Source organism: Somniosus microcephalus, chromosome 19 (genome assembly GCF_052327205.1).
Source record: "Somniosus microcephalus isolate GS21.2 chromosome 19, FLI_Smic_1.0, whole genome shotgun sequence".
In the NCBI taxonomy this organism is placed as follows: Eukaryota; Metazoa; Chordata; class Chondrichthyes; order Squaliformes; family Somniosidae; genus Somniosus; species Somniosus microcephalus.
The window spans coordinates 79165673-79192970 of NC_141005.1; the positions used below are offsets into that span (position 1 = coordinate 79165673).

At 56.3% G+C, this 27298-nt stretch overlaps 1 protein-coding gene across 1 annotated transcript in view; it reads left to right on the forward strand.

Annotated features, from left to right (window-relative positions):
• Positions 1 to 265: 265 nt before the first annotated feature.
• The window catches only part of adora2aa (adenosine A2a receptor a), a 148644-nt gene continuing 121611 nt past the window's right edge, over positions 266 to 27298 (forward strand). The window contains 2 exon segments of the mRNA XM_085962099.1: positions 266 to 592; positions 4267 to 5047. Of these exon segments, the coding sequence (XP_085818225.1) occupies positions 4701 to 5047 (347 nt within the window). The 5' untranslated portion in view covers positions 266 to 592; positions 4267 to 4700.

Here is a 27298-nt window from a genome sequence, read left to right on the forward strand (position 1 = left end):
GAAGGGAGAGATAGAAAATAATAGAGGGGGACATAAAGAAAAGAAATATAAAATACATAGGATGAGAATGAGAGACAGAGACAGAGAAAATTAAGAGAGAGGGGGAGAGAAAGAGTGGGGGAAGAGAGGGAGGGAGAGAGAGAGAGAGAGAGTGGGGGAAGAGAGGGAGGGAGAGAGAGAGAGAGTGGGGGAAGAAAGTGAAGAGAGGGAGGGAGAGAGAGAGAGAGAGTGGGGAGAAAGAGAGTGGGGGAAGAGAGTGAGGGAAGAGAGGGAGAAAGAGAGAGGGGGAAGAAAGGGAGGGAGAGAGAGACTGGGGGGAGAGAGAGGGAGAAGTTTGAGCAGAGGCGGGCACGGCTGTCAGGCTGGGCTGGGTCTGGGTGCGGGCAGCGGGAGCGAGCCGGAGCTCAGTGAGAGCCGCTAGCGGGGGAGGAGGCTGCGCTCACTCTCTCTGTCCCTTACACACACTCACCCCGTCCGCTGCCCGCAGGCATCGAACCCATCCTCGGGCTTTAATGGAAATGTTCCGGCAAGGTTGCTGATTGAGTGCTTCTGACGGCGCCACAGGACTGAGCGGACTGCGCGGATCTACATGGTAAAATCTTTTGAAATGTTGGGCATTGTTCTGTTTGGAATAAGGTGGGTTAGCACTGGAGAGATGGCACCGTACGGACTGGTCAGGGTCGGGGTGAGGGTACTGCGGGGTTGGGGTGCGGGATCGGGGTGAGGGTACTGCGGGTGCGGATACTGCGGGGTCGGGGTGCGGGTACTGTGGGGTCGGGGTGAGGGTATTGCGGGGTCGGGGTGCTGGTACTGCGGGGTCGGGGTGCTGGTACTGCGGGGTCAGGGTGCTGGTACTGCGGGGTCGGGTACTGTGGGTGCGGGTACTGCGGGGTCGGGATGCAGGTACTTTGGGGTGCGGGTACTGCGGGGTCGGGGTGCGGGTACTGCGGGGTCAGGGTGCTGGTACTGCGGGGTCGGGTACTGTGGGTGCGGGTACTGCGGGGTCGGGATGCAGGTACTTTGGGGTGCGGGTACTGCGGGGTCGGGGTGCGGGATCGGGGTGAGGGTACTGCAGGTGCGGATACTGCGGGGTCGGGGTGCGGGTACTGTGGGGTCGGGGTGAGGGTATTGCGGGGTCAGGGTGCTGGTACTGCGGGGTCAGGGTGCTGCTACTGCGAGGTCAGGGTGCTGGTACTGCGGGGTCAGGGTGCTGGTACTGCGAGGTCAGGGTGCTGGTACTGCGGGGTCGGGTACTGTGGGTGCGGGTACTGCGGGGTCGGGATGCAGGTACTTTGGGGTGCGGGTACTGCGGGGTCGGGGTGCGGGTACTGCGGGGTCAGGGTGCGGGTACTGCGGGGTCGGGGTGCGGGTACTGCGGGGTCAGGGTGCGGGTACTGCGGGGTCAGGGTGCTGGTACTGCGGGGTCAGGGTGCTGCTACTGCGAGGTCAGGGTGCTGGTACTGCGGGGTCAGGGTGCTGGTACTGCGAGGTCAGGGTGCTGGTACTGCGGGGTCGGGTACTGTGGGTGCGGGTACTGCGGGGTCGGGATGCAGGTACTTTGGGGTGCGGGTACTGCGGGGTCGGGGTGCGGGTACTGCGGGGTCGGGGTGCGGGTACTGCGGGGTCGGGGTGCGGGTACTGCGGGGTCAGGGTGCGGGTACTGCGGGGTCGGGGTGCGGGTACCGCGGGGTCGGGGTGCGGGTACCGCGGGGTCGGGGTGCGGGTACCGCGGGGTCGGGGTGCGGGTACCGCGGGGTCGGGGTGCGGGTACCAAAGGAACAGCGTAAGAATACTAAAGTGCCAGGCTAGTCACTGAAAGGTCAGGGCACGGTCACTAAAAGGGTCAGGGTACTAAAGGGTCAACAACAACTTATATTTCTACAGCACTTTTAACGGAGTAAAACGTCCTAAGGCGCTTTCACAGGAGTGATTATCCAAAAAAAATTGATAGCGAGCCACATAAGGAGATAGGTTTTAAGTTGCATCTTATAGGAGCAAAGAGAGGCGGAGAGGTTTAGGCAGGGAATTCCAGAGCTTTGGGCCTCAGCAACTGAAGGCACGGCCACCAATTGGGGAGTGATTATAATCAGGGATGCTCAAGTGGACAGAATTTGAGGAGCGCAGATATCTCGGGGGGGGTTGTGGAGCTGAAGGAGATTACAGAGATAGGGAGGGGCGAGGCCATGGAGAGATTTGAAAACAAGGATGAGAATTCTGAAATCGAGGCGTTGCTTAACCGGGAGCCAATGTTGGTCAGCAAGCACAGGGGTGATGGGTGACCGGAACTTGGTGCGAGTTAGGACACGGGCAGCAGAGTTTAAGTCGGATAGAACGTGGGAGGCCAGCCAGGAGTGCGTTGGAATAGTCAAGTCTAGAGGTAACAAAGGCATGGATGAGGGTTTCAGCAGCGGATGAGCTGAGGCAGGGGCGGAGACGGGCGATGTTATGGAGGTCAAAATAGGCGGTTTTAGTTATGGCGCGGATATGTAGTTGGAAGCTCATCTCGGGGTCAAATACGACACTAAGGTGGCGAACAGTCTGGTTCAGCCTCAAGACAGATGCTAGAGAGAGGGATGGAGTCGGTAGCTAGGGAACGGAGTTGTGGTGGGGCCCGAAGACAATGGCTTCAGTCTTCCCAATATTTAATTGGAGAAAATTTCTGCTCATCCAGTACTGGATGTTGGATAAGCAGTCTGACAATTTAGAGACCGTGGAGGGGTCGAGCGACGTGGTGGTGAGGTAGAGCTGGGAGTCGTCAGCGTACATGTGGAAACTGACGCTGTGTTTTTGGGTGATGTCATGTAGATGAGAAATAGGAGGGGGCCAAGGATAGATCCTTGGGGGACCCCAGAGGTAACGATGCGGGAGCGGGATGAGAAGCCATTGCAGGTGATTTTCAGGCTATGATTAGATAGATAAGAATGGAACCAGGCGAGTGCAGTCCCACCCAGCTGGACGATGGTGGAGAGGCGTTGGAGGAGGATGATGGAGTGGTCAACCGTGTCAAAGGCTGCAGACAGGTTGAGAAGGACGAGGAGGGATAGTTTACATCTGTCACAGTCACAAAGGATGTCATTTGTGACTTTGACGAGCGCCATTTCGGTACTGTGGCAAGGGCGAAAACCCGATTGGAGAGATTCTAAGATGGAGTTCCGGGAAAGATGGGCATGGATTTGGGAGGTGACAACACATTCAAGGACTTTGGAGAGGAAAGGGAGGTTGGAGATGGGACGGTAGTTTACAAGGACGGAGGGGGTCAAGGGTTGGTTTTTTGAGGGGAGGGGTGATGACGGCAGATTTAAAGGAGAGGGGGACAGTACCTGAGGAGAGAGAACCGTTAACAATGTCAGCTAACAAGGGACACAGTCACTAATGGGACGGGACGCGGTCACTAATGGGACGGGACGCGGTCACTAATGGGACGGGACGCGGTCACTAATGGGACGGGACGCGGTCACTAATGGGACGGGACGCGGTCACTAATGGGACGGGACGCGGTCACTAATGGGACGGGACGCGGTCACTAATGGGACGGGACGCGGTCACTAATGGGACTGGGCATTATTATTAATTAATTAAAATCTGATTTATTTTATCCTGGTTTAAATGTGTTAGGATTTTTATTTTCTCATTGAAACGTATAAAATTCTGACAGGGCTCGAATCTTATTGAAACGTATAAAATTCTGACAGGGCTAGCCAGACTGGGTGCAGGGAGGATGTTTCCCCTGGCTGGGGAGTCTAGAACGAGGGGTCACAGTCTCAGGATACAGGGTAGGACATTTAGGACTGAGATGAGGAGAAATTTCTTCACTCAGAGGGTGGTGAACCTGTGGAATTCTCTACCACAGAAGGCTGTGGAGGCCAAGTCACTGAATATATTTAAGAAGGAGATAATAGATAGATTTCTAGACACAAAAGGCATCAAGGGGTATGGGGAGAGAGCGGGAATATGGTATTGAGATAGAGGATCAGCCATGATCATATTGAATGGCGGAGCAGGCTCGAAGGGCCGAATGGCCGACTCCTGCTCCTATTTTTCTAAGTTTCACTGATTTGAAAATCAGTGTGAATATGACTTTCTAGTTAAAGTATTTTATTTGACTGTGGCACTAAGAGTGCTAAGACACCCTAGTCATTCTCAGATCATTACCAGCATGGAGCAGCAGACTGGAATTATTGGTCGACTTTTGCCTCTGCTGGGGCTCTTTTTTCACATACAATAATATCACTGCCTCCTCGTCACTTGTGTTTTTAACTGTTGCAGTGTGGAACTGCCAAGACAACCAACTGTGAAAGACTGAAGACTGGGAGCCAAACAGACAGAAGAGGTCAGCTTGGGTGGAAGTGTTGGGTACATTGGAGTGATGGCAACCAAATGAGCAGCACGGGCTTCATCTGATGCTGGCAGCCCAATCGCAAAAAAACGAACGTGCTGGAGGAAGCCCACTGATGACACTTGCTGTGTTTAAAGGAGTAGATTAAACTACTTAACCCGGCCAAATAATAAATCTGTGAGGACCTTGGAAAAAGGAAGCTCTGCATTTTTTGTGGAGGGTCAGGTACCCCTAACCCCAGCTCTGATCTCTGGTCTTGACTGCATCAAGCTGTTTGTGGTTGGGAGTTGCCCTGGTTGCTAGTTGCAGATATGGACGGTGTTTTACCCCAGAGATTCAACGCCTTGACCCTGTACACTCCACCATGCTAGCAACTGAGAAGCAACGTTTGGAAAGTGTGATCTACATTGTTTTTGAGCTTGTGATCGCTGTCTTGGCCGTGCTGGGCAATGTCCTGGTCTGCTGGGCTGTCTATCTGAACAGCAACCTGCAGAGCGTCACCAATTACTTCATGGTGTCCTTGGCCGTGGCTGATATTGCTGTCGGGGTGCTGGCCATCCCCTTCGCCGTCACCATCAGCACCGGTTTCTGCTCGCTCTTCTACGGCTGCCTCTTCATCGCCTGCTTCGTCCTGGTGCTGACCCAGAGCTCCATCTTCAGCCTGCTGGCCATTGCCATCGACCGGTACATTTGCATCAAAATGCCACTCAGGTAAGAGGAGTCCGCCAGCATTTAATGGAGAACTACAGGAATGTCTGATTGATTGTGACACTCGCTGAGCGACACTGTGCCTCCCCCTATTGATCTCTGCTCCCCGGTAGAGGGCTATTTGAAGATTGTCTCCACCCATTGGTTTGTTTAAAGTGGACATCTCTGGGGAGAGGGGGAAATTGGGTGGCACAGTGAGTTAGACATTGGGTTCACTTCTAGAATCTGGGTTCAAATCCAGCCCAAGGGTGATGGGACAAGAGTCTGAGTATAAGGGCTCCTGTGTGAAATGAGTGTGGACAGTTTAAACCAGCGGGCTGGTGAGGGAAGTGGGAAAAGTACCCTGGTGCACTGGGCTTTGGGGGTTGAAGCTAAGGCACATTGATGAGGCGCAGCAGAGCGTAGCTGACAGGCTGTACCCGACTTCGGAACGTTTGATGCGAAAATTGGGTAGCACTGAACCCTTCACCTCAAAAACAAAGCCCTCCGTTACAATAATCCTGATGGTGAGACACATTTTTTCCCTGCAAAAAATGTTAAGTTAAATTAATAATTAAAAAAATACATACTTAGCAGATGAATGAGATTGTGTCTATGAGGGAGGATGGGTGTGGGAGTCCTGTTTAACCTAGCGCCATGATGTCATTACCAATCACGCACATATTGGCCGCCTCCAGCAAGGGTGGGCAACTGGTTGTGGGGAATGGAGATTTGGTTATGAACAATTGACAGTGATACCTTTTGAATATTTCTAACGTTGGCACCGAGTCGAATGGGCAGTCTGTTTCCTACTTACAGACATCCGGCAGCTCCAGCTGTACTGCTCTGTAGTTTCTGGGTGAGACCCACAGGAACTCAGCTCTAAGTATCCACAATGTGCAGGACACAGCAATATAACTGGCTGTTAGAGGGGGAGAGGGTAAAATGCAGAGAGGGAGAGAGGGTAAAATGCAGAGAGGGAGAGAGGGTAAAATGCAGAGACAGAGAGGCATAGAAATACAAAGGCATAGAAATTGGATGCGTTGCACCCGCATTTTGGGCTATATGGGCGGACAAGCCTCCAATATCGCGGGCAGGAAGTGCAAACACATTACAACCTGGAAGTGCGCAACCCGCCATATTAATGTAGGCTAAAAAATAGGCGTTTAGTCCCCACACCTGAAATGGTCATTGACTCCTTTAGGTATTCAAATAAGGGGCCCAACAACAAATTGCATTTATATCGTGCATTTCTCATAGTATTGGTTGCCGAGTCAGCCAGCACTGGGCCAACTGCGTTCAGGAAAACCAGGTCGACATTCAGCCCAACAGTTGGTCCTTAAAGGAACTGCTGCAGGCCGCAACCAACAAGCTAAGTGTTTAAAATATACTTACCTGAATGTGGAGATGGGAGGAGTAGTTCACCTCCTGATCATTAAAACCAAGCGGGCCGCTGCCGACCACTGCTCTCTTTTCTCCCCTCAACCCCCCTCATCCGATTGCCACTGCCCTCCCTCCTGGCCGCTGCTACAGTTTTTCTCGATCGCCTCCCTCGCCTATCCCCTTTAAGGGCTTATCTTCGAGTCCTCTTCTCCAGTGAGTTGCCTGGGGACGCCCATTAAGTGTCCGCAGCTCGCTTGTTCGCTGATAATGAGGCTCGAGGACATGCGGCTTGGGTCCATCCATCCAGGAGCAGGGATTGTTAAACAGGAGCACTCAAATTTCTAGGCCAGAAGGTGAGCCACATACCTGGAGAGCGAGAGAGAGTCCCATACCTGGAGAGAGCGAGAGAGAGTCCCATACCCGGAGAGAGCGAGAGAGAGTCCCATACCCGGAGAAAGCGAGAGAGAGTCCCATACCTGGAGAGAGCGAGAGAGAGTCCCTTAGCCGGAGAGAGAGAGTTCCATACCCGGAGAGAGCGAGAGAGTCCCATACCTGGAGAGAGCGAGAGAGAGTCCCATACCCGGAGAGAGCGAGAGAGAGTCCCATACCTGCAGAGAGCGAGAGAGAGTCCCATACCCGGAGAGAGCGAGAGTGAGAGTCCCATACCTGGAGAGAGCGAGAGAGAGTCCCATGCCTGGAGAGAGCGAGAGATAGTCCCATGCCTGGAGAGAGCGAGAGAGAGTCCCATACCCGGAGAGAGCGAGAGAGAGAGTCCCATACCCGGAGAGAGCAAGAGAGAGAGTCCCATACCCGGAGAGAGCGAGAGAGAGAGTCCCATACCTGGAGAGAGCGAGAGAGAGTCCCATACCTGGAGAGAGCGAGACAGAGTCCCGTACCCGGAGAGAGAGAGAGAGAGAGTCCCATACCCGGAGAGCGAGAGAGAGAGAGAGAGAGTCCCATACCCGGAGAGAGCGAGAGAGAGTCCCATACCCGGAGAGAGCGAGAGAGAGTCCCATACCCGCAGAGAACGAGAGAGAGTCCCATACCCGGAGAGAGCGAGAGAGTCCCATACCTGGAGAGAGCGAGAGAGAGTCCCATACCCGGAGAGAGCGAGAGAGAGTCCCATACCCGGAGAGAGCGAGAGAGAGTCCCATACCCGGAGAGAGCGAGAGAGAGTCCCATACCTGGAGAGAGCGAGAGAGAGTCCCATACCCGGAGAGAGCGAGAAAGAGTCCCAGACCCGGAGAGAGTGAGAGAGAGTCCCATACCCGGAGAGAGCGAGAGAGAGTCCCATACCCGGAGAGAGAGAGTTCCATACCCGGAGAGAGCGAGAGAGAGTCCCGTACCTAGAGAGAGCGAGAGAGAGTCCCGTACCCGGAGAGAGCGAGAGAGAGTCCCGTACCCGGAGAGAGCGAGAGTCCCATACCTGGAGAGAGCGAGAGAGAGTCCCATACCTGGAGAGAGCGAGACAGAGTCCCGTACCCGGAGAGAGCGAGAGAGAGTGCCATTCCTGGAGAGAGCGAGAGAGAGTCCCATACCCGGAGAGAGCGAGAGAGAGAGTCCCATACCCGGAGAGAGCGAGAGAGAGAGTCCCATACCCGGAGAGAGCGAGAGAGAGAGTCCCATACCCGGAGAGAGCGAGAGAGAGTCCCATACCCGGAGAGAGCGAGAGAGAGTCCCATACCCGGAGAGAGCGAGAGAGTGTCCCATACCTGGGGATGAGCGAGAGAGCGTGCCACACCCGGACAGAGCGAGAGTCCCATACCCGGAGAGAGCGAGAGTGAGAGTCCCATACCTGGAGAGAGCGAGAGAGAGTCCCGTACCCGAAGAGAGCGAGAGAGAGTCCCATTCCTGGAGAGAGCGAGACAGAGTCCCATGCCTGGCGAGAGTGAGAGAGAGTCCCATACCTGGAGAGAGCGAGAGAGAGTCCCATACCCGGAGAGAGCGAGAGAGAGTCCCATACCTGGAGAGAGCGAGAGAGAGTCCCATACCTGGAGAGAGCGAGAAAGAGTCCCAGACCCGGAGAGAGTGAGAGAGAGTCCCATACCCGGAGAGAGCGAGAGAGAGTCCCATACCCGGAGAGAGAGAGTTCCATACCCGGAGAGAGCGAGAGAGAGTCCCATACCCGGAGAGAGCGAGAGAGAGTCCCATACCCGGAGAGAGCGAGAGAGAGTCCCATACCTGGAGAGAGCGAGAGAGAGTCCCATACCCGGAGAGAGCGAGAAAGAGTCCCAGACCCGGAGAGAGTGAGAGAGAGTCCCATACCCGGAGAGAGCGAGAGAGAGTCCCATACCCGGAGAGAGAGAGTTCCATACCCGGAGAGAGAGAGTTCCATACCCGGAGAGAGCGAGAGAGAGTCCCGTACCTGGAGAGAGCGAGAGAGAGTCCCGTACCCGGAGAGAGCGAGAGAGAGTCCCGTACCCGGAGAGAGCGAGAGTCCCATACCTGGAGAGAGCGAGCGAGAGTCCCATACCTGGAGAGAGCGAGAGAGAGTCCCGTACCCGGAGAGAGCGAGAGTCCCATACCTGGAGAGAGCGAGCGAGAGTCCCATACCTGGAGAGAGCGAGACAGAGTCCCGTACCCGGAGAGAGCGAGAGAGAGTGCCGTTCCTGGAGAGAGCGAGAGAGAGTCCCATACCCGGAGAGAGCGAGAGAGAGAGTCCCATACCCGGAGAGAGCGAGAGAGAGAGTCCCATACCCGGAGAGAGCGAGAGAGAGAGTCCCATACCCGGAGAGAGCGAGAGAGAGTCCCATACCCGGAGAGAGCGAGAGAGAGTCCCATACCCGGAGAGAGCGAGAGAGTGTCCCATACCCGGAGAGAGCGAGAGAGCGTGCCACACCCGGACAGAGCGAGAGTCCCATACCCGGAGAGAGCGAGAGTGAGAGTCCCATACCCGGAGAGAGCGAGAGAGAGTCCCGTACCCGAAGAGAGCGAGAGAGAGTCCCATTCCTGGAGAGAGCGAGACAGAGTCCCATGCCTGGCGAGAGCGAGAGAGAGTCCCATGCCTGGCGAGAGCGAGAGAGAGTCCCATACCTGGAGAGAGCGAGAGAGTCCCATACCCGGAGAGAGCGAGAGAGAGTCCCATACCTGGAGAGAGCGAGAGAGAGTCCCATACCTGGAGAGAGCGAGAGAGGGTCCCATACCCGGAGAGAGCGAGAGAGGGTCCCATACCCGGCGACAGCGAGAGAGAGTGCCATACCCGGAGAGAGCGAGAGAGAGTGCCATACCCGGAGAGAGCGAGAGAGAGTGCCATACCCGGAGAGAGCGAGAGAGAGTGCCATACCCGGAGAGAGCGAGAGAGAGTCCCATACCCGGAGAGAGCGAGAGAGAGTCCCATACCCGGAGAGAGCGAGAGAGAGTCCCATACCCGGAGAGAGCGAGAGAGAGTCCCATACCCGGAGAGAGCGAGAGAGAGTCCCATACCCGGAGAGAGCGAGAGAGAGTCCCATACCCGGAGAGAGCGAGAGAGAGTCCCATACCCGGAGAGAGCGAGAGAGAGTCCCATACCCGGAGAGAGCGAGAGAGAGTCCCATACCCGGAGAGAGCGAGAGAGAGTCCCATACCCGGAGAGAGCGAGAGAGAGTCCCATACCCGGAGAGAGCGAGAGAGAGTCCCATACCCGGAGAGAGCGAGAGAGAGTCCCATACCCGGAGAGAGAGAGTCCCATACCCGGAGAGAGAGAGTCCCATACCCGGAGAGAGAGAGTCCCATACCCGGAGAGAGAGAGTCCCATACCCGGAGAGAGAGAGTCCCATACCCGGAGAGAGAGAGTCCCATACCCGGAGAGAGAGAGTCCCATACCCGGAGAGAGAGAGTCCCATACCCGGAGAGAGAGAGTCCCATACCCGGAGAGAGAGAGTCCCATACCCGGAGAGAGAGAGTCCCATACCCGGAGAGAGAGAGTCCCATACCCGGAGAGAGAGAGTCCCATACCCGGAGAGAGAGAGTCCCATACCCGGAGAGAGAGAGTCCCATACCCGGAGAGAGAGAGTCCCATACCCGGAGAGAGAGAGTCCCATACCCGGAGAGAGAGAGTCCCATACCCGGAGAGAGAGAGTCCCATACCCGGAGAGAGAGAGTCCCATACCCGGAGAGAGAGAGTCCCATACCCGGAGAGAGAGAGTCCCATACCCGGAGAGAGAGAGTCCCATACCCGGAGAGAGAGAGTCCCATACCCGGAGAGAGAGAGTCCCATACCCGGAGAGAGAGAGTCCCATACCCGGAGAGAGAGAGTCCCATACCTGGAGAGAGCGAGAGAGAGTCCCATACCCGGAGAGAGCGAGAGAGAGTCCCATACCCGGAGAGAGCGAGAGAGAGTCCCATACCCGGAGAGAGCGAGAGAGAGTCCCATACCCGGCGAGAGCGAGAGAGAGACCCATACCCGGCGAGAGCGAGAGAGAGTCCCATACCCGGAGAGAGCGAGAGAGAGTCCCATACCCGGAGAGAGCGAGAGAGAGTCCCATACCCGGAGAGAGCGAGAGAGAGTCCCATACCCGGAGAGAGCGAGAGAGAGTCCCATACCCGGAGAGAGCGAGAGAGAGTCCCATACATGGAGAGAGCGAGAGAGAGTCCCTTACCCGGAGAGAGAGAGTCCCGTACCCGGAGAGAGCGAGAGAGTCCCGTACCCGGAGAGAGCGAGAGAGAGTCCCGTACCCGGAGAGAGCGAGAGAGAGTCCCGTACCCGGAGAGAGCGAGAGAGAGTCCCATACATGGAGAGAGCGAGAGAGAGTCCCTTACCCGGAGAGAGGGAGTCCCATACCCGGAGAGAGCGAGAGAGTCCCGTACCCGGAGAGAGCGAGAGAGAGTCCCGTACCCGGAGAGAGCGAGAGAGAGTCCCATTCCTGGAGAGAGCGAGAGAGAGTCCCGTACCCGGAGAGAGCGAGAGAGAGTCCCGTACCTGAAGAGAGCGCGAGAGAGAGTCCCATACCTGGAGAGAGCGAGAGAGAGTCCCATAACCGGAGAGAGAGAGTCCCATACCCGGAGAGAGCGAGAGAGAATCCCATACCTGGAGAGAGGGAGAGAGAGTCCCATACCCGGAGAGAGCGAGAGTCCCATACCCGGAGAGAGCGAGTCCCATACCCGGAGAGAGAGAGTCCCATACCCGGAGAGAGAGAGTCCCATACCCGGAGAGAGAGAGTCCCATACCCGGAGAGAGAGAGTCCCATACCCGGAGAGAGAGAGTCCCATACCCGGAGAGAGAGAGTCCCATACCCGGAGAGAGAGAGTCCCATACCCGGAGAGAGAGAGTCCCATACCCGGAGAGAGCGAGAGAGAGTCCCATACCCGGAGAGAGCGAGAAAGAGTCCCATACCCGGAGAAAGCGAGAGAGAGTCCCATACCCGGAGAGAGCGAGAGAGAGTCCCATACATGGAGAGAGCGAGAGAGAGTCCCTTACCCGGAGAGAGAGAGTTCCATACCCGGAGAGAGCGAGAGAGAGTCCCATACCTGGAGAGAGCGAGAGAGAGTCCCATACCCGGAGAGAGCGAGAGAGAGTCCCATACCCGGAGAGAGCGAGAGAGAGTCCCATGCCTGGCGAGAGCGAGAGAGAGTCCCATACCCGGAGAGAGCGAGAGACAGAGTCCCATACCCGGAGAGAGCAAGAGAGAGAGTCCCATACCCGGAGAGAGCGAGAGAGAGAGTCCCATACCCGGAGAGAGCGAGAGAGAGAGTCCCATACCTGGAGAGAGCGAGAGAGAGGCCCATACCTGGAGAGAGCGAGAGAGAGTCCCATACCCGGAGAGAGCGAGAGAGAGTCCCTTACCCGGAGAGAGAGAGTTCCATACCCGGAGAGAGCGAGAGAGCGTCCCGTACCTGGAGAGAGCGAGAGAGAGTCCCGTACCCGGAGAGAGCGTCCCGTACCCGGAGAGAGCGAGAGTCCCATACCTGGAGAGAGCGAGAGAGAGTCCCATACCTGGAGAGAGCGAGACAGAGTCCCGTACCCGGAGAGAGCGAGAGAGAGTCCCATTCCTGCAGAGAGCGAGAGAGAGTCCCATACCCGGAGAGAGCGAGAGAGAGAGTCCCATACCCAGAGAGAGCGAGAGAGAGAGTCCCATACCCGGAGAGAGCGAGAGAGAGAGTCCCATACCCGGAGCGAGCGAGAGAGAGAGTCCCATACCCGGAGAGAGCGAGAGAGAGTCCCATACCCGGAGAGAGCGAGAGAGAGTCCCATACCCGGATAGAGCGAGAGAGAGTCCCATACCCGGAGAGAGCGAGAGAGAGTCCCATACCCGGAGAAAGCGAGAGTCCCATACCTGGAGAGAGCGAGAGAGAGTCCCATACATGGAGAGAGCGAGAGAGAGTCCCTTACCCGGAGAGAGAGAGTTCCATACCCGGAGAGAGCGAGAGAGTCCCATACCTGCAGAGAGCGAGAGAGAGTCCCATACCCGGAGAGAGCGAGAGAGTGTCCCATACCTGGAGAGAGCGAGAGAGCGTCCCATACCCGGAGAGAGTGAGAGTCCCATACCCGGAGAGAGCGAGAGTGAGAGTCCCATACCTGGAGAGAGCGAGAGAGAGTCCCATGCCTGGCGAGAGCGAGAGAGAGTCCCATGCCTGGCGAGAGCGAGAGAGAGTCCCATACCCGGAGAGAGCGAGAGAGAGTCCCATACCCGGAAAGAGCGAGAGAGAGAGTCCCATACCTGGAGAGAGCGAGAGAGAGTCCCATACCTGGAGAGAGAGAGAGAGAGTCCCATACCCGGAGAGAGCGAGAGAGAGTCCCATACCCGGAGAGAGCGAGAGAGAGTCCCATACCCGGAGAGAGCGAGAGAGAGTCCCATTCCTGGAGAGAGCGAGAGAGAGTCCCATACCTGGAGAGAGCGAGAGAGAGTCCCATGCCTGGCGAGAGCGAGAGAGAGTCCCATGCCTGGCGAGAGCGAGAGAGAGTCCCATGCCTGGCGAGAGCGAGAGAGAGTCCCATACCCGGAGAGAGCGAGAGAGGGAGTCCCATACCCGGAGAGAGCAAGAGAGAGAGTCCCATACCCGGAGAGAGCGAGAGAGAGAGTCCCATACCTGGAGAGAGCGAGAGAGAGGCCCATACCTGGAGAGAGCAAGACAGAGTCCCGTACCCGGAGAGAGAGAGAGAGAGAGAGAGTCCCATACCCGGAGAGAGAGAGAGAGAGAGAGAGAGTCCCATACCCGGAGAGAGCGAGAGAGAGTCCCATACGCGGAGAGAGCGAGAGAGAGTCCCATACCCGGAGAGAGCGAGAGAGAGTCCCATAGCGGGAGAGAGTGAGAGAGAGTCCCATACCCGCAGAGAACGAGAGAGAGTCCCATACCCGGAGAGAGCGAGAGAGTCCCATACCTGGAGAGAGCGAGAGAGAGTCCCTTAACCGGAGAGAGAGAGTTCCATACCCGGAGAGAGCGAGAGAGAGTCCCATACCCGGAGAGAGCGAGAGAGAGTCCCATACCCGGAGAGAGCGAGAGAGAGTCCCATTCCTGGAGAGAGCGAGAGAAAGTCCCGTACCCGGAGAGAGCGAGAGAGAGTCCCGTACCTGAAGAGAGCGCGAGAGAGAGTCCCATACCTGGAGAGAGCGAGAGAGAGTCCCATAACCGGAGAGAGAGAGTCCCATACCCGGAGAGAGCGAGAGAGAATCCCATACCTGGAGAGAGGGAGAGAGAGTCCCATACCCGGAGAGAGCGAGAGTCCCATACCCGGAGAGAGCGAGTCCCATACCCGGAGAGAGCGAGTCCCATACCCGGAGAGAGAGAGTCCCATACCCGGAGAGAGAGAGTCCCATACCCGGAGAGAGAGAGTCTCATACCCGGAGAGAGAGAGTCCCATACCCGGAGAGAGAGAGTCCCATACCCGGAGAGAGAGAGTCCCATACCCGGAAAGAGCGAGAGAGAGTCCCATACCCGGAGAGAGCGAGAAAGAGTCCCATACCCGGAGAAAGCGAGAGAGAGTCCCATACCCGGAGAGAGCGAGAGAGAGTCCCATACATGGAGAGAGCGAGAGAGAGTCCCTTACCCGGAGAGAGAGAGTTCCATACCCGGAGAGAGCGAGAGAGAGTCCCATACCTGGAGAGAGCGAGAGAGAGTCCCATACCCGGAGAGAGCGAGAGAGAGTCCCATACCCGGAGAGAGCGAGAGAGAGTCCCATGCCTGGCGAGAGCGAGAGAGAGGGACCTTATTAAATCAATGTATCTGAAAAACAAATGCGGGGTCAAAATTGGAGACAAACGCACCGATTTCTTCACCCAGAGAAGAGGCGTCCGGCAGGGCTGCAATTTGAGCCCGACCCTGTTCAACATATACATAAATGAATTAGCAGACATGCTGGAGCAAAGCGAGTCACCAGGTCTCCGTCTCCTAGATGGAGAAGTGAAATCCCTGTTCTATGCGGACGACCTGGTTCTGCTGTCTCCCACAGAACAGGGATTACAGCAACAACTAGACCTACTCGACAAATACTGCCAAAATTGGGCTCTAACAGTAAATCTAAAGAAAACCAACATCATGATTTTACAAAAAAGGCCCAGATGTCAGGAAAACAAATACCAGTTTACCCTCAGTGATATCACTATAGGACACACTATGAGCTACACCTACCTTGGTCTAACTATTACAGCATCAGGGAGCTTCAGCATAGCAGTGAATGCACTAAAAGAAAAAGCCCGAAGAGCCCTATATGCAATAAAAAGAAAATTCTACAACATCCAAATCCCAATCAAAATCTGGCTCAAAATATTTGACAGCATAATCCTGCCCATTGCACTGTACGGTAGTGAAGTATGGGGCCCGCTAAATCACCAAAGCTACACTAAATGGGAAAAACATACAATAGAAGCCCTACATGCAGAATTCTGCCGAAGCATCCTTCGCACCCAAAGGAAAACGCCAACAAATGCATGCAGAGCCGAACTAGGCAGATACCCACTGATAATAAACATCCAAAAACGAGCACTAAACTTCCTAAATCACCTCAAATCTAGCTCCCCAGACACCCTTCATTTCAAAGCCTTTCAGACCCAAGAGCTAAACCCAGAAAAGAGTCCCCTGAGTCAGCTGCTACGGAAACTAAGTACTCAGCCGGACCCTGACCAGCCCCAGACCAACACAGCCGCCCAAACACCAATCCGAGTGAACCAAATCATTAAAAAATGCAAAGAAACCTACCTGGAACATTGGAACAAAATAACCGAAAGCCAAAGCAGATTAGAATGTTACCGGGCCCTAAAAAGAGAATATAAACTGGCAGACTACCTCACGACCATCAGAGACACAAAACAGAGACAGACCCTCACCAGGTACAGACTAAGCGACCACCAACTGGAAATTGAAAAAGGCAGATACAAGAAATCCTGGCAGCCTAGAGAGAATAGAATATGCGATCAATGTCTGGCTGGCGAGGTTGAAACAGAAATGCATTTCCTCCTAAAATGCGAAAAATTCAACACATCAAGAAACATATTATTCAACAAGCTAAGCCAAACAACCCCAGATTTCAAGGAATTGGATGATCTGTCAAAATTGAGATTAGTCCTAGGAGAAGGAGACAGACCATACCTTGGGGCCAAATATGTAACAACATGTCACAACCTGAGGACTGTTTAAAATTAAGACTGTTTAAAATTAATATTGAACGTACCAAATGAAGTACAAAGACTGTTTAAAATTAATATTGTTTAAAAGTAATATTGTATGTACCCAACAAATGTCAAATCGATTGACACCTACAGAATGTTGGAAAACTGTACCTTTTTGCTATGTAAGCTTTGGCAATATGGTTCTCTGTAAACTTTCATGCCAATAAAGCATTTTAATTGGAATTGGAATTGGAATTGGAGTCCCATACCCGGAGAGAGCGAGAGACAGAGTCCCATACCCGGAGAGAGCAAGAGAGAGAGTCCCATACCCGGAGAGAGCGAGAGAGAGAGTCCCATACCTGGAGAGAGCGAGAGAGAGGCCCATACCTGGAGAGAGCGAGAGAGAGTCCCATACCCGGAGAGAGCGAGAGAGAGTCCCTTACCCGGAGAGAGAGAGTTCCATACCCGGAGAGAGCGAGAGAGCGTCCCGTACCTGGAGAGAGCGAGAGAGAGTCCCGTACCCGGAGAGAGCGTCCCGTACCCGGAGAGAGCGAGAGTCCCATACCTGGAGAGAGCGAGAGAGAGTCCCATACCTGGAGAGAGCGAGACAGAGTCCCGTACCCGGAGAGAGCGAGAGAGAGTCCCATTCCTGCAGAGAGCGAGAGAGAGTCCCATACCCGGAGAGAGCGAGAGAGAGAGTCCCATACCCGGAGAGAGCGAGAGAGAGAGTCCCATACCCGGAGAGAGCGAGAGAGAGAGTCCCATACCCGGAGCGAGCGAGAGAGAGAGTCCCATACCCGGAGAGAGCGAGAGAGAGTCCCATACCCGGAGAGAGCGAGAGAGAGTCCCATACCCGGATAGAGCGAGAGAGAGTCCCATACCCGGAGAGAGCGAGAGAGAGTCCCATACCCGGAGAAAGCGAGAGTCCCATACCTGGAGAGAGCGAGAGAGAGTCCCATACATGGAGAGAGCGAGAGAGAGTCCCTTACCCGGAGAGAGAGAGTTCCATACCCGGAGAGAGCGAGAGAGTCCCATACCTGCAGAGAGCGAGAGAGAGTCCCATACCCGGAGAGAGCGAGAGAGTGTCCCATACCTGGAGAGAGCGAGAGAGCGTCCCATACCCGGAGAGAGTGAGAGTCCCATACCCGGAGAGAGCGAGAGTGAGAGTCCCATACCTGGAGAGAGCGAGAGAGAGTCCCATGCCTGGCGAGAGCGAGAGAGAGTCCCATGCCTGGCGAGAGCGAGAGAGAGTCCCATACCCGGAGAGAGCGAGAGAGAGTCCCATACCCGGAGAGAGCGAGAGAGAGAGCGAGAGAGAGTCCCATACCTGGAGAGAGAGAGAGAGAGTCCCATACCCGGAGAGAGCGAGAGAGAGTCCCATACCCGGAGAGAGCGAGAGAGAGTCCCATACCCGGAGAGAGCGAGAGAGAGTCCCATTCCTGGAGAGAGCGAGAGAGAGTCCCATACCTGGAGAGAGCGAGAGAGAGTCCCATGCCTGGCGAGAGCGAGAGAGAGTCCCATGCCTGGCGAGAGCGAGAGAGAGTCCCATGCCTGGCGAGAGCGAGAGAGAGTCCCATACCCGGAGAGAGCGAGAGAGGGAGTCCCATACCCGGAGAGAGCAAGAGAGAGAGTCCCATACCCGGAGAGAGCGAGAGAGAGAGTCCCATACCTGGAGAGAGCGAGAGAGAGGCCCATACCTGGAGAGAGCGAGACAGAGTCCCGTACCCGGAGAGAGAGAGAGAGAGTCCCATACCCGGAGAGAGAGAGAGAGAGTCCCATACGCGGAGAGAGCGAGAGAGAGTCCCATACCCGGAGAGAGCGAGAGAGAGTCCCATAGCGGGAGAGGGTGAGAGAGAGTCCCATACCCGCAGAGAACGAGAGAGAGTCCCATACCCGGAGAGAGCGAGAGAGTCCCATACCTGGAGAGAGCGAGAGAGAGTCCCTTAACCGGAGAGAGAGAGTTCCATACCCGGAGAGAGCGAGAGAGAGTCCCATACCCGGAGAGAGCGAGAGAGAGTCCCATACCCGGAGAGAGCGAGAGAGAGTCCCATTCCTGGAGAGAGCGAGAGAGAGAGTCCCATACCTGGAGAGAGCGAGAGAGAGGCCCATACCTGGAGAGAGCGAGACAGAGTCCCGTACCCGGAGAGAGAGAGAGAGAGAGAGTCCCATACCCGGAGAGAGAGAGAGAGTCCCATACCCGGAGAGAGCGAGAGAGAGTCCCATACGCGGAGAGAGCGAGAGAGAGTCCCATACCCGGAGAGAGCGAGAGAGAGTCCCATAGCGGGAGAGAGAGAGAGTCCCATACCCGCAGAGAACGAGAGAGAGTCCCATACCCGGAGAGAGCGAGAGAGAGTGCCATACCCGGAGAGAGCGAGAGAGAGTGCCATACCCGGAGAGAGCGAGAGAGAGTGCCATACCCGGAGAGAGCGAGAGAGAGTCCCATACCCGGAGAGAGCGAGAGAGAGTCCCATACCCGGAGAGAGCGAGAGAGAGTCCCATACCCGGAGAGAGCGAGAGAGAGTCCCATACCGGAGAGAGCGAGAGAGAGTCCCATACCCGGAGAGAGCGAGAGAGAGTCCCATACCCGGAGAGAGCGAGAGAGAGTCCCATACCCGGAGAGAGAGAGTCCCATACCTGGAGAGAGCGAGAGAGAGTCCCATACCCGGAGAGAGCGAGAAAGAGTCCCATACCCGGAGAGAGCGAGAGAGAGTCCCATACCCAAAGAGAGCGAGAGAGAGTCCCATACCCGGAGAGAGAGAGTCCCATACCTGGATAGAGCAAGAGAGAGTCGCATACATGGAGAGAGCGAGAGAGAGTCCCATACCCGGAGAGAGCGAGAGAGAGTCCCATACCTGGAGAGAGCGAGAGAGCGTCCCGTACCTGGAGAGAGCGAGAGAGAGTCCCGTACCCGGAGAGAGCGAGAGAGAGTCCCGTACCCGGAGAGAGAGAGTTCCATACCCGGAGAGAGCGAGAGAGCGTCCCGTACCTGGAGAGAGCGAGAGAGAGTCCCGTACCCGGAGAGAGCGAGAGTCCCGTACCCGGAGAGAGCGAGAGTCCCATACCTGGAGAGAGCGAGAGAGAGTCCCATACCTGGAGAGAGCGAGAGAGAGTCCCATACCCGGAGAGAGCGAGAGAGAGTCCCATACCCGGAGAGAGCGAGAGAGAGTCCCATACCCGGAGAGACCGAGAGAGAGTCCCATACCCGGAGAAAGCGAGAGAGAGTCCCATACCTGGAGAGAGCGAGAGAGAGTCCCATACATGGAGAGAGCGAGAGAGAGTCCCTTAACCGGAGAGAGAGAGTTCCATACCCAGAGAGAGCGAGAGAGAGTCCCATACCCGGAGAGAGCGAGAGAGTGTCCCATACCTGCAGAGAGCGAGAGAGCGTCCCATACCCGGAGAGAGTGAGAGTCCCATACCCGGAGAGAGCGAGAGTGAGAGTCCCATACCTGGAGAGAGCGAGAGAGAGTCCTATACCCGGAGAGAGCGAGAGAGAGTCCCATTCCTGGAGAGAGCGAGAGAGAGTCCCATACCTGGAGAGAGCGAGAGAGAGTCCCATACCCGGAGAGAGCGAGAGAGAGTCCCATACCTGGAGAGAGCGAGAGAGAGTCCCATACCCGCAGAGAACGAGAGAGAGTCCCATACCCGGAGAGAGCGAGAGAGTCCCATACCTGGAGAGAGCGAGAGAGAGTCCCATACCCGGAGAGAGCGAGAAAGAGTCCCATACCCGGAGAGAGCGAGAGAGAGTCCCATACCCGGAGAGAGCGAGAGAGAGTCCCATACCCGGAGAAAGCGAGTTCCATACCCGGAGAGAGCGAGAGAGAGTCCCGTACCTGGAGAGATCGAGAGAGAGTCCCATACCCGGAGAGAGCGAGAGAGAGAGTCCCATACCTGGAGAGAGCGAGAGAGAGTCCCGTACCCGGAGAGAGCGAGAGTCCCATACCTGGAGAGAGCGAGAGAGAGTCCCATACCTGGAGAGAGCGAGACAGAGTCCCGTACCCGGAGAGAGTCCCATTCCTGGAGAGAGCGAGAGAGAGTCCCATACCCGGACAGAGCGAGAGAGAGAGTCCCATACCCGGAGAGAGCGAGAGAGAGAGTCCCATACCCGGAGAGAGCGAGAGAGAGAGTCCCATACCCGGAGAGAGCGAGAGAGAGTCCCATACCCGGAGAGAGCGAGAGAGTGTCCCATACCTGGAGAGAGCGAGAGAGCGTGCCATACCCGGAGAGAGCGAGAGTCCCATACCCGGAGAGAGCGAGAGTGAGAGTCCCATACCTGGAGAGAGCGAGAGAGAGTCCCATACCTGGAGAGAGCGAGAGAGAGTCCCATACCCGGCGAGAGCGAGAGAGAGTCCCATACCTGGAGACAGCGAGAGAGAGTCCCATACCCGGAGAGAGCGAGAGAGAGTCCCATACCTGGAGAGAACGAGAGAGAGTCCCATACCTGGATAGAGCGAGAGAGAGTCCCATACCTGGAGAGAGAGAGTCCCATACCCGGAGAGAGCGAGAGAGAATCCCATACCTGGAGAGAGCGAGAGAGAGTCCCATACCCGGAGAGAGTCCCATACCCGGAGAGAGAGAGTCCCACACCCGGAGAGAGAGAGTCCCATACCTGGAGAGAGCGAGAGAGAGTCCCATACCCGGAGAGAGCGAGAGAGAGTCCCATACCCGGAGAGAGCGAGAGAGAGTCCCATACCTGGAGAGAGCGAGAGAGAGTCCTGTACCCGGAGAGAGCGAGAGAGAGTCCCATTCCTGGAGAGAGCGAGAGAGAGTCCCATACCTGGAGAGAGCGAGAGAGAGTCCCATACCCGGAGAGAGCGAGAGAGAGTCCCATACCTGGAGAGAGCGAGAGAGAGTCCCATACCCGCAGAGAACGAGAGAGAGTCCCATACCCGGAGAGAGCGAGAGAGTCCCATACCTGGAGAGAGCGAGAGAGAGTCCCATACCCGGAGAGAGCGAGAAAGAGTCCCATACCCGGAGAGAGCGAGAGAGAGTCCCATACCCGGAGAGAGCGAGAGAGAGTCCCATACCCGGAGAAAGCGAGAGAGAGTCCCACACCTGGAGAGAGCGAGAGAGAGTCCCATACATGGAGAGAGCGAGAGAGAGTCCCATAACCGGAGAGAGCGAGAGAGAGTCCCTTACCCGGAGAGAGAGAGTTCCATACCCGGAGAGAGCGAGAGAGAGTCCCGTACCTGGAGAGATCGAGAGAGAGTCCCATACCCGGAGAGAGCGAGAGAGAGAGTCCCATACCTGGAGAGAGCGAGAGAGAGTCCCGTACCCGGAGAGAGCGAGAGTCCCATACCTGGAGAGAGCGAGAGAGAGTCCCATACCTGGAGAGAGCGAGACAGAGTCCCGTACCCGGAGAGAGTCCCATTCCTGGAGAGAGCGAGAGAGAGTCCCATACCCGGACAGAGCGAGAGAGAGAGTCCCATACCCGGAGAGAGCGAGAGAGAGAGTCCCATACCCGGAGAGAGCGAGAGAGAGAGTCCCATACCCGGAGAGAGCGAGAGAGAGTCCCATACCCGGAGAGAGCGAGAGAGTGTCCCATACCTGGAGAGAGCGAGAGAGCGTGCCATACCCGGAGAGAGCGAGAGTCCCATACCCGGAGAGAGCGAGAGTGAGAGTCCCATACCTGGAGAGAGCGAGAGAGAGTCCCATACCTGGAGAGAGCGAGAGAGAGTCCCATACCCGGCGAGAGCGAGAGAGAGTCCCATACCTGGAGACAGCGAGAGAGAGTCCCATACCCGGAGAGAGCGAGAGAGAGTCCCATACCTGGAGAGAACGAGAGAGAGTCCCATACCTGGATAGAGCGAGAGAGAGTCCCATACCTGGAGAGAGAGAGTCCCATACCCGGAGAGAGCGAGAGAGAATCCCATACCTGGAGAGAGCGAGAGAGAGTCCCATACCCGGAGAGAGTCCCATACCCGGAGAGAGAGAGTCCCACACCCGGAGAGAGAGAGTCCCATACCTGGAGAGAGCGAGAGAGAGTCCCATACCCGGAGAGAGCGAGGGAGAGTCCCATACCCGGAGAGAGCGAGAGAGAGTCCCATACCCGGAGAGAGCGAGAGAGAGTCCCATACCCGGAGAGAGCGAGAGAGAGTCCCATACCCGGAGAAAGCGAGAGAGAGTCCGATACCTGGAGAGAGCGAGAGAGAGTCCCATACATGGAGAGAGCGAGAGAGAGTCCCTTACCCGCAGAGAACGAGAGAGAGTCCCATACCCGGAGAGAGCGAGAGAGTCCCATACCTGGAGAGAGCGAGAGAGAGTCCCATACCCGGAGAGAGCGAGAAAGAGTCCCATACCCGGAGAGAGCGAGAGAGAGTCCCATACCCGGAGAGAGCGAGAGAGAGTCCCATACCCGGAGAAAGCGAGAGAGAGTCCCACACCTGGAGAGAGCGAGAGAGAGTCCCATACATGGAGAGAGCGAGAGAGAGTCCCATAACCGGAGAGAGCGAGAGAGAGTCCCTTACCCGGAGAGAGAGAGTTGCATACCCGGAGAGAGCGAGAGAGAGTCCCGTACCTGGAGAGATCGAGAGAGAGTCCCATACCCGGAGAGAGCGAGAGAGAGAGTCCCATACCTGGAGAGAGCGAGAGAGAGTCCTGTACCCGGAGAGAGCGAGAGTCCCATACCTGGAGAGAGCGAGAGAGAGAGTCCCATACCTGGAGAGAGCGAGACAGAGTCCCGTACCCGGAGAGAGTCCCATTCCTGGAGAGAGCGAGAGAGAGTCCCATACCCGGACAGAGCGAGAGAGAGAGTCCCATACCCGGAGAGAGCGAGAGAGAGAGTCCCATACCCGGAGAGAGCGAGAGAGAGAGTCCCATACCCGGAGAGAGCGAGAGAGAGTCCCATACCCGGAGAGAGCGAGAGAGTGTCCCATACCTGGAGAGAGCGAGAGAGCGTGCCATACCCGGAGAGAGCGAGAGTCCCATACCCGGAGAGAGCGAGAGTGAGAGTCCCATACCTGGAGAGAGCGAGAGAGAGTCCCATACCCGGCGAGAGCGAGAGAGAGTCCCATACCTGGAGACAGCGAGAGAGAGTCCCATACCCGGAGAGAGCGAGAGAGAGTCCCATACCTGGAGAGAACGAGAGAGAGTCCCATACCTGGATAGAGCGAGAGAGAGTCCCGTACCCGGAGAGAGCGAGAGTCCCATACCTGGAGAGAGCGAGAGAGAGTCCCATACCTGGAGAGAGCGAGACAGAGTCCCGTACCCGGAGAGAGTCCCATTCCTGGAGAGAGCGAGAGAGAGTCCCATACCCGGACAGAGCGAGAGAGAGAGTCCCATACCCGGAGAGAGCGAGAGAGAGAGTCCCATACCCGGAGAGAGCGAGAGAGAGAGTCCCATACCCGGAGAGAGCGAGAGAGAGTCCCATACCCGGAGAGAGCGAGAGAGTGTCCCATACCTGGAGAGAGCGAGAGAGCGTGCCATACCCGGAGAGAGCGAGAGTCCCATACCCGGAGAGAGCGAGAGTGAGAGTCCCATACCTGGAGAGAGCGAGAGAGAGTCCCATACCTGGAGAGAGCGAGAGAGAGTCCCATACCCGGCGAGAGCGAGAGAGAGTCCCATACCTGGAGACAGCGAGAGAGAGTCCCATACCCGGAGAGAGCGAGAGAGAGTCCCATACCTGGAGAGAACGAGAGAGAGTCCCATACCTGGATAGAGCGAGAGAGAGTCCCATACCTGGAGAGAGAGAGTCCCATACCCGGAGAGAGCGAGAGAGAATCCCATACCTGGAGAGAGCGAGAGAGAGTCCCATACCCGGAGAGAGTCCCATACCCGGAGAGAGAGAGTCCCACACCCGGAGAGAGAGAGTCCCATACCTGGAGAGAGCGAGAGAGAGTCCCATACCCGGAGAGAGCGAGAGAGAGTCCCATACCCGGAGAGAGCGAGAGAGAGTCCCATACCCGGAGAAAGCGAGAGAGAGTCCGATACCTGGAGAGAGCGAGAGAGAGTCCCATACATGGAGAGAGCGAGAGAGAGTCCCTTACCCGGAGAGAGAGAGTTCCATACCCGGAGAGAGCGAGAGAGTCCCATACCTGGAGAGAGCGAGAGAGAGTCCCATACCCGGAGAGAGCGAGAGAGAGTCCCATACCTGCAGAGAGCGAGAGAGAGTCCCATACCCGGAGAGAGCGAGAGAGTGTCCCATACCTGGAGAGAGCGAGAGAGCGTCCCATACCCGGAGAGAGTGAGAGTCCCATACCCGGAGAGAGCGAGAGAGAGTCCCATACCCGGAGAGAGCGAGAGAGAGTCCCATACCCGGAGAGAGCGAGAGAGAGTCCCATACCCGGAGAGAGCGAGAGAGAGTCCCATACCCGGAGAGAGCGAGAGAGAGTCCCATACCCGGAGAGAGCGAGAGAGAGTCCCATACCCGGAGAGAGCGAGAGAGAGTCCCATACCTGGAGAGAGCGAGAGAGAGAGTCCCATACCTGGAGAGAGCGAGAGAGAGAGTCCCATACCTGGAGAGAGCGAGAGAGAGAGTCCCATACCCGGAGAGAGCGAGAGAGAGAGTCCCATACCCGGAGAGAGCGAAAGAGAGAGTCCCATACCTGGAGAGAGCGAGAGAGAGTCCCATACCCGGAGAGAGCGAGAGAGAGTCCCATACCTGGAGAGAGCGAGAGAGAGTCCCATACCCGGAGAGAGCGAGAGAGTGTCCCAGACCCGGAGAGAGCGAGAGAGCGTCCCATACCCGGAGAGAGCGAGAGTCCCATACCCGGAGAGAGCGAGAGAGAGAGTCCCATACCTGGAGAGAGCGAGAGAGAGTCCCATACCTGGAGAGAGCGAGAGAGAGTCCCATACCCGGAGAGAGAGAGTGAGAGAGAGAGTCCCATACCCGGAGAGAGCGAGAGAGAGAGTCCCATACCCGGAGAGAGCGAGAGAGAGAGTCCCATACCCGGAGAGAGCGAGAGAGAGAGTCCCATACCCGGAGAGAGCGAGAGAGTCCCATACCTGGAGAGAGCGAGAGAGAGTCCCATCCCCGGAGAGAGCGAGAGAGAGTCCCATATCTGGAGAGAGCGAGAAAAAGTCCCACACCTGGAGAGAGCGAGAGAGAGTCCCATACCCGGAGAGAGCCAGAGAGAGTCCCATACCCGGAGAGAGCGAGAGAGAGTCCCATACCCGGAGAGAGCGAGAGAGTCCCATACCTGGAGAGAGCGAGAGAGAGTCCCATACCTGGAGAGAGCGAGAGAGAGTCCGATACCCGGAGAGAGCGAGAGAGAGTCCGATACCTGGAGAGAGCGAGAGACAGTCCCATACCTGGAGAGAGCGAGAGAGAGTCCCATACCTGGAGCGAGCGAGAGAGAGTCCCATACCTGGAGAGAGCGAGAGAGTCCCATACCTGGAGAGAGCGAGAGACAGTCCCAAACCTGGAGAGAGCGAGAGAGAGTCCCATACCTGGAGCGAGCGAGAGAGAGAGTCCCATACCTGGAGAGAGCGAGACAGAGAGTCCCATACCCGGAGAGAGCGAGAGGGAGTCCCATACCCGGAGAGAGCGAGAGAGAGAGAGTCCCATACCTGGAGAGAGCAAGAGAGAGTCCCATACCTGGAGAGAGCGAGAGAGAGAGTCCCATACCCGGAGAGAGCGAGAGAGAGTCCCATACCTGGAGAGAGCGAGAGAGAGTCGCATACCCGAAGAGAGCGAGAGAGAGTCGCATTCCTGGAGAGAGCGAGAGAGAGTCCCATACCTGGAGAGAGCGAGAGAGAGTCCCATACCTGGAGAGAGCGAGAGAGAGTCCCATGCCTGGCGAGAGTGAGAGAGAGTCCCATACCCGGAGAGAGCGAGAGAGAGTCCCATACCTGGAGAGAGCAAGAGAGAGTCCCATACCTGGAGACAGCGAGAGAGAGTCCCATACCCGGAGAGAGCGAGAGAGAGTCCCGTACCTGGATAGAGCGAGAGAGAGTCCCGTACCCGGAGAGAGAGAGTCCCATACCCGGAGAGAGCGAGAGAGAATCCCATACCTGGAGAGAGCGAGAGAGAGTCCCATACCCGGAGAGAGCTAGAGAGAGTCCCATACCTGGAGAGAGCGAGAGAGAGCGAGAGAGAGTCCCATACCTGGAGAGAGCAAGAGAGAGTCCCATACCCGGAGAGAGAGAGACCCATACCCGGAGAGAGAGAGTCCCATACCCGGAGAGAGAGAGTCCCATACCCGGAGAGAGAGAGTCCCATACCCGGAGAGAGAGAGTCCCATACCCGGAGAGAGAGAGTCCCATACCCGGAGAGAGAGAGTCCCATACCCGGAGAGAGAGAGTCCCATACCCGGAGAGAGAGAGTCCCATACCCGGAGAGAGAGAGTCCCATACCCGGAGAGAGAGAGTCCCATACCCGGAGAGAGAGAGTCCCATACCCGGAGAGAGAGAGTCCCATACCCGGAGAGAGAGAGTCCCATACCCGGAGAGAGAGAGTCCCATACCCGGAGAGAGAGAGTCCCATACCCGGAGAGAGAGAGTCCCATACCCGGAGAGAGAGAGTCCCATACCCGGAGAGAGAGAGTCCCATACCCGGAGAGAGAGAGTCCCATACCCGGAGAGAGAGAGTCCCATACCCGGAGAGAGAGAGTCCCATACCCGGAGAGAGATGGGAAAAACATACAATAGAAGCCCTACATGCAGAATTCTGCCGAAGCATCCTTCGCACCCAAAGGAAAACGCCAACAAATGCATGCAGAGCCGAACTAGGCAGATACCCACTGATAATAAACATCCAAAAACGAGCACTAAACTTCCTAAATCACCTCAAATCTAGCTCCCCAGACACCCTTCATTTCAAAGCCTTTCAGACCCAAGAGCTAAACCCAGAAAAGAGTCCCCTGAGTCAGCTGCTACGGAAACTAAGTACTCAGCCGGACCCTGACCAGCCCCAGACCAACACAGCCGCCCAAACACCAATCCGAGTGAACCAAATCATTAAAAAATGCAAAGAAACCTACCTGGAACATTGGAACAAAATAACCGAAAGCCAAAGCAGATTAGAATGTTACCGGGCCCTAAAAAGAGAATATAAACTGGCAGACTACCTCACGACCATCAGAGACACAAAACAGAGACAGACCCTCACCAGGTACAGACTAAGCGACCACCAACTGGAAATTGAAAAAGGCAGATACAAGAAATCCTGGCAGCCTAGAGAGAATAGAATATGCGATCAATGTCTGGCTGGCGAGGTTGAAACAGAAATGCATTTCCTCCTAAAATGCGAAAAATTCAACACATCAAGAAACATATTATTCAACAAGCTAAGCCAAACAACCCCAGATTTCAAGGAATTGGATGATCTGTCAAAATTGAGATTAGTCCTAGGAGAAGGAGACAGACCATACCTTGGGGCCAAATATGTAACAACATGTCACAACCTGAGGACTGTTTAAAATTAAGACTGTTTAAA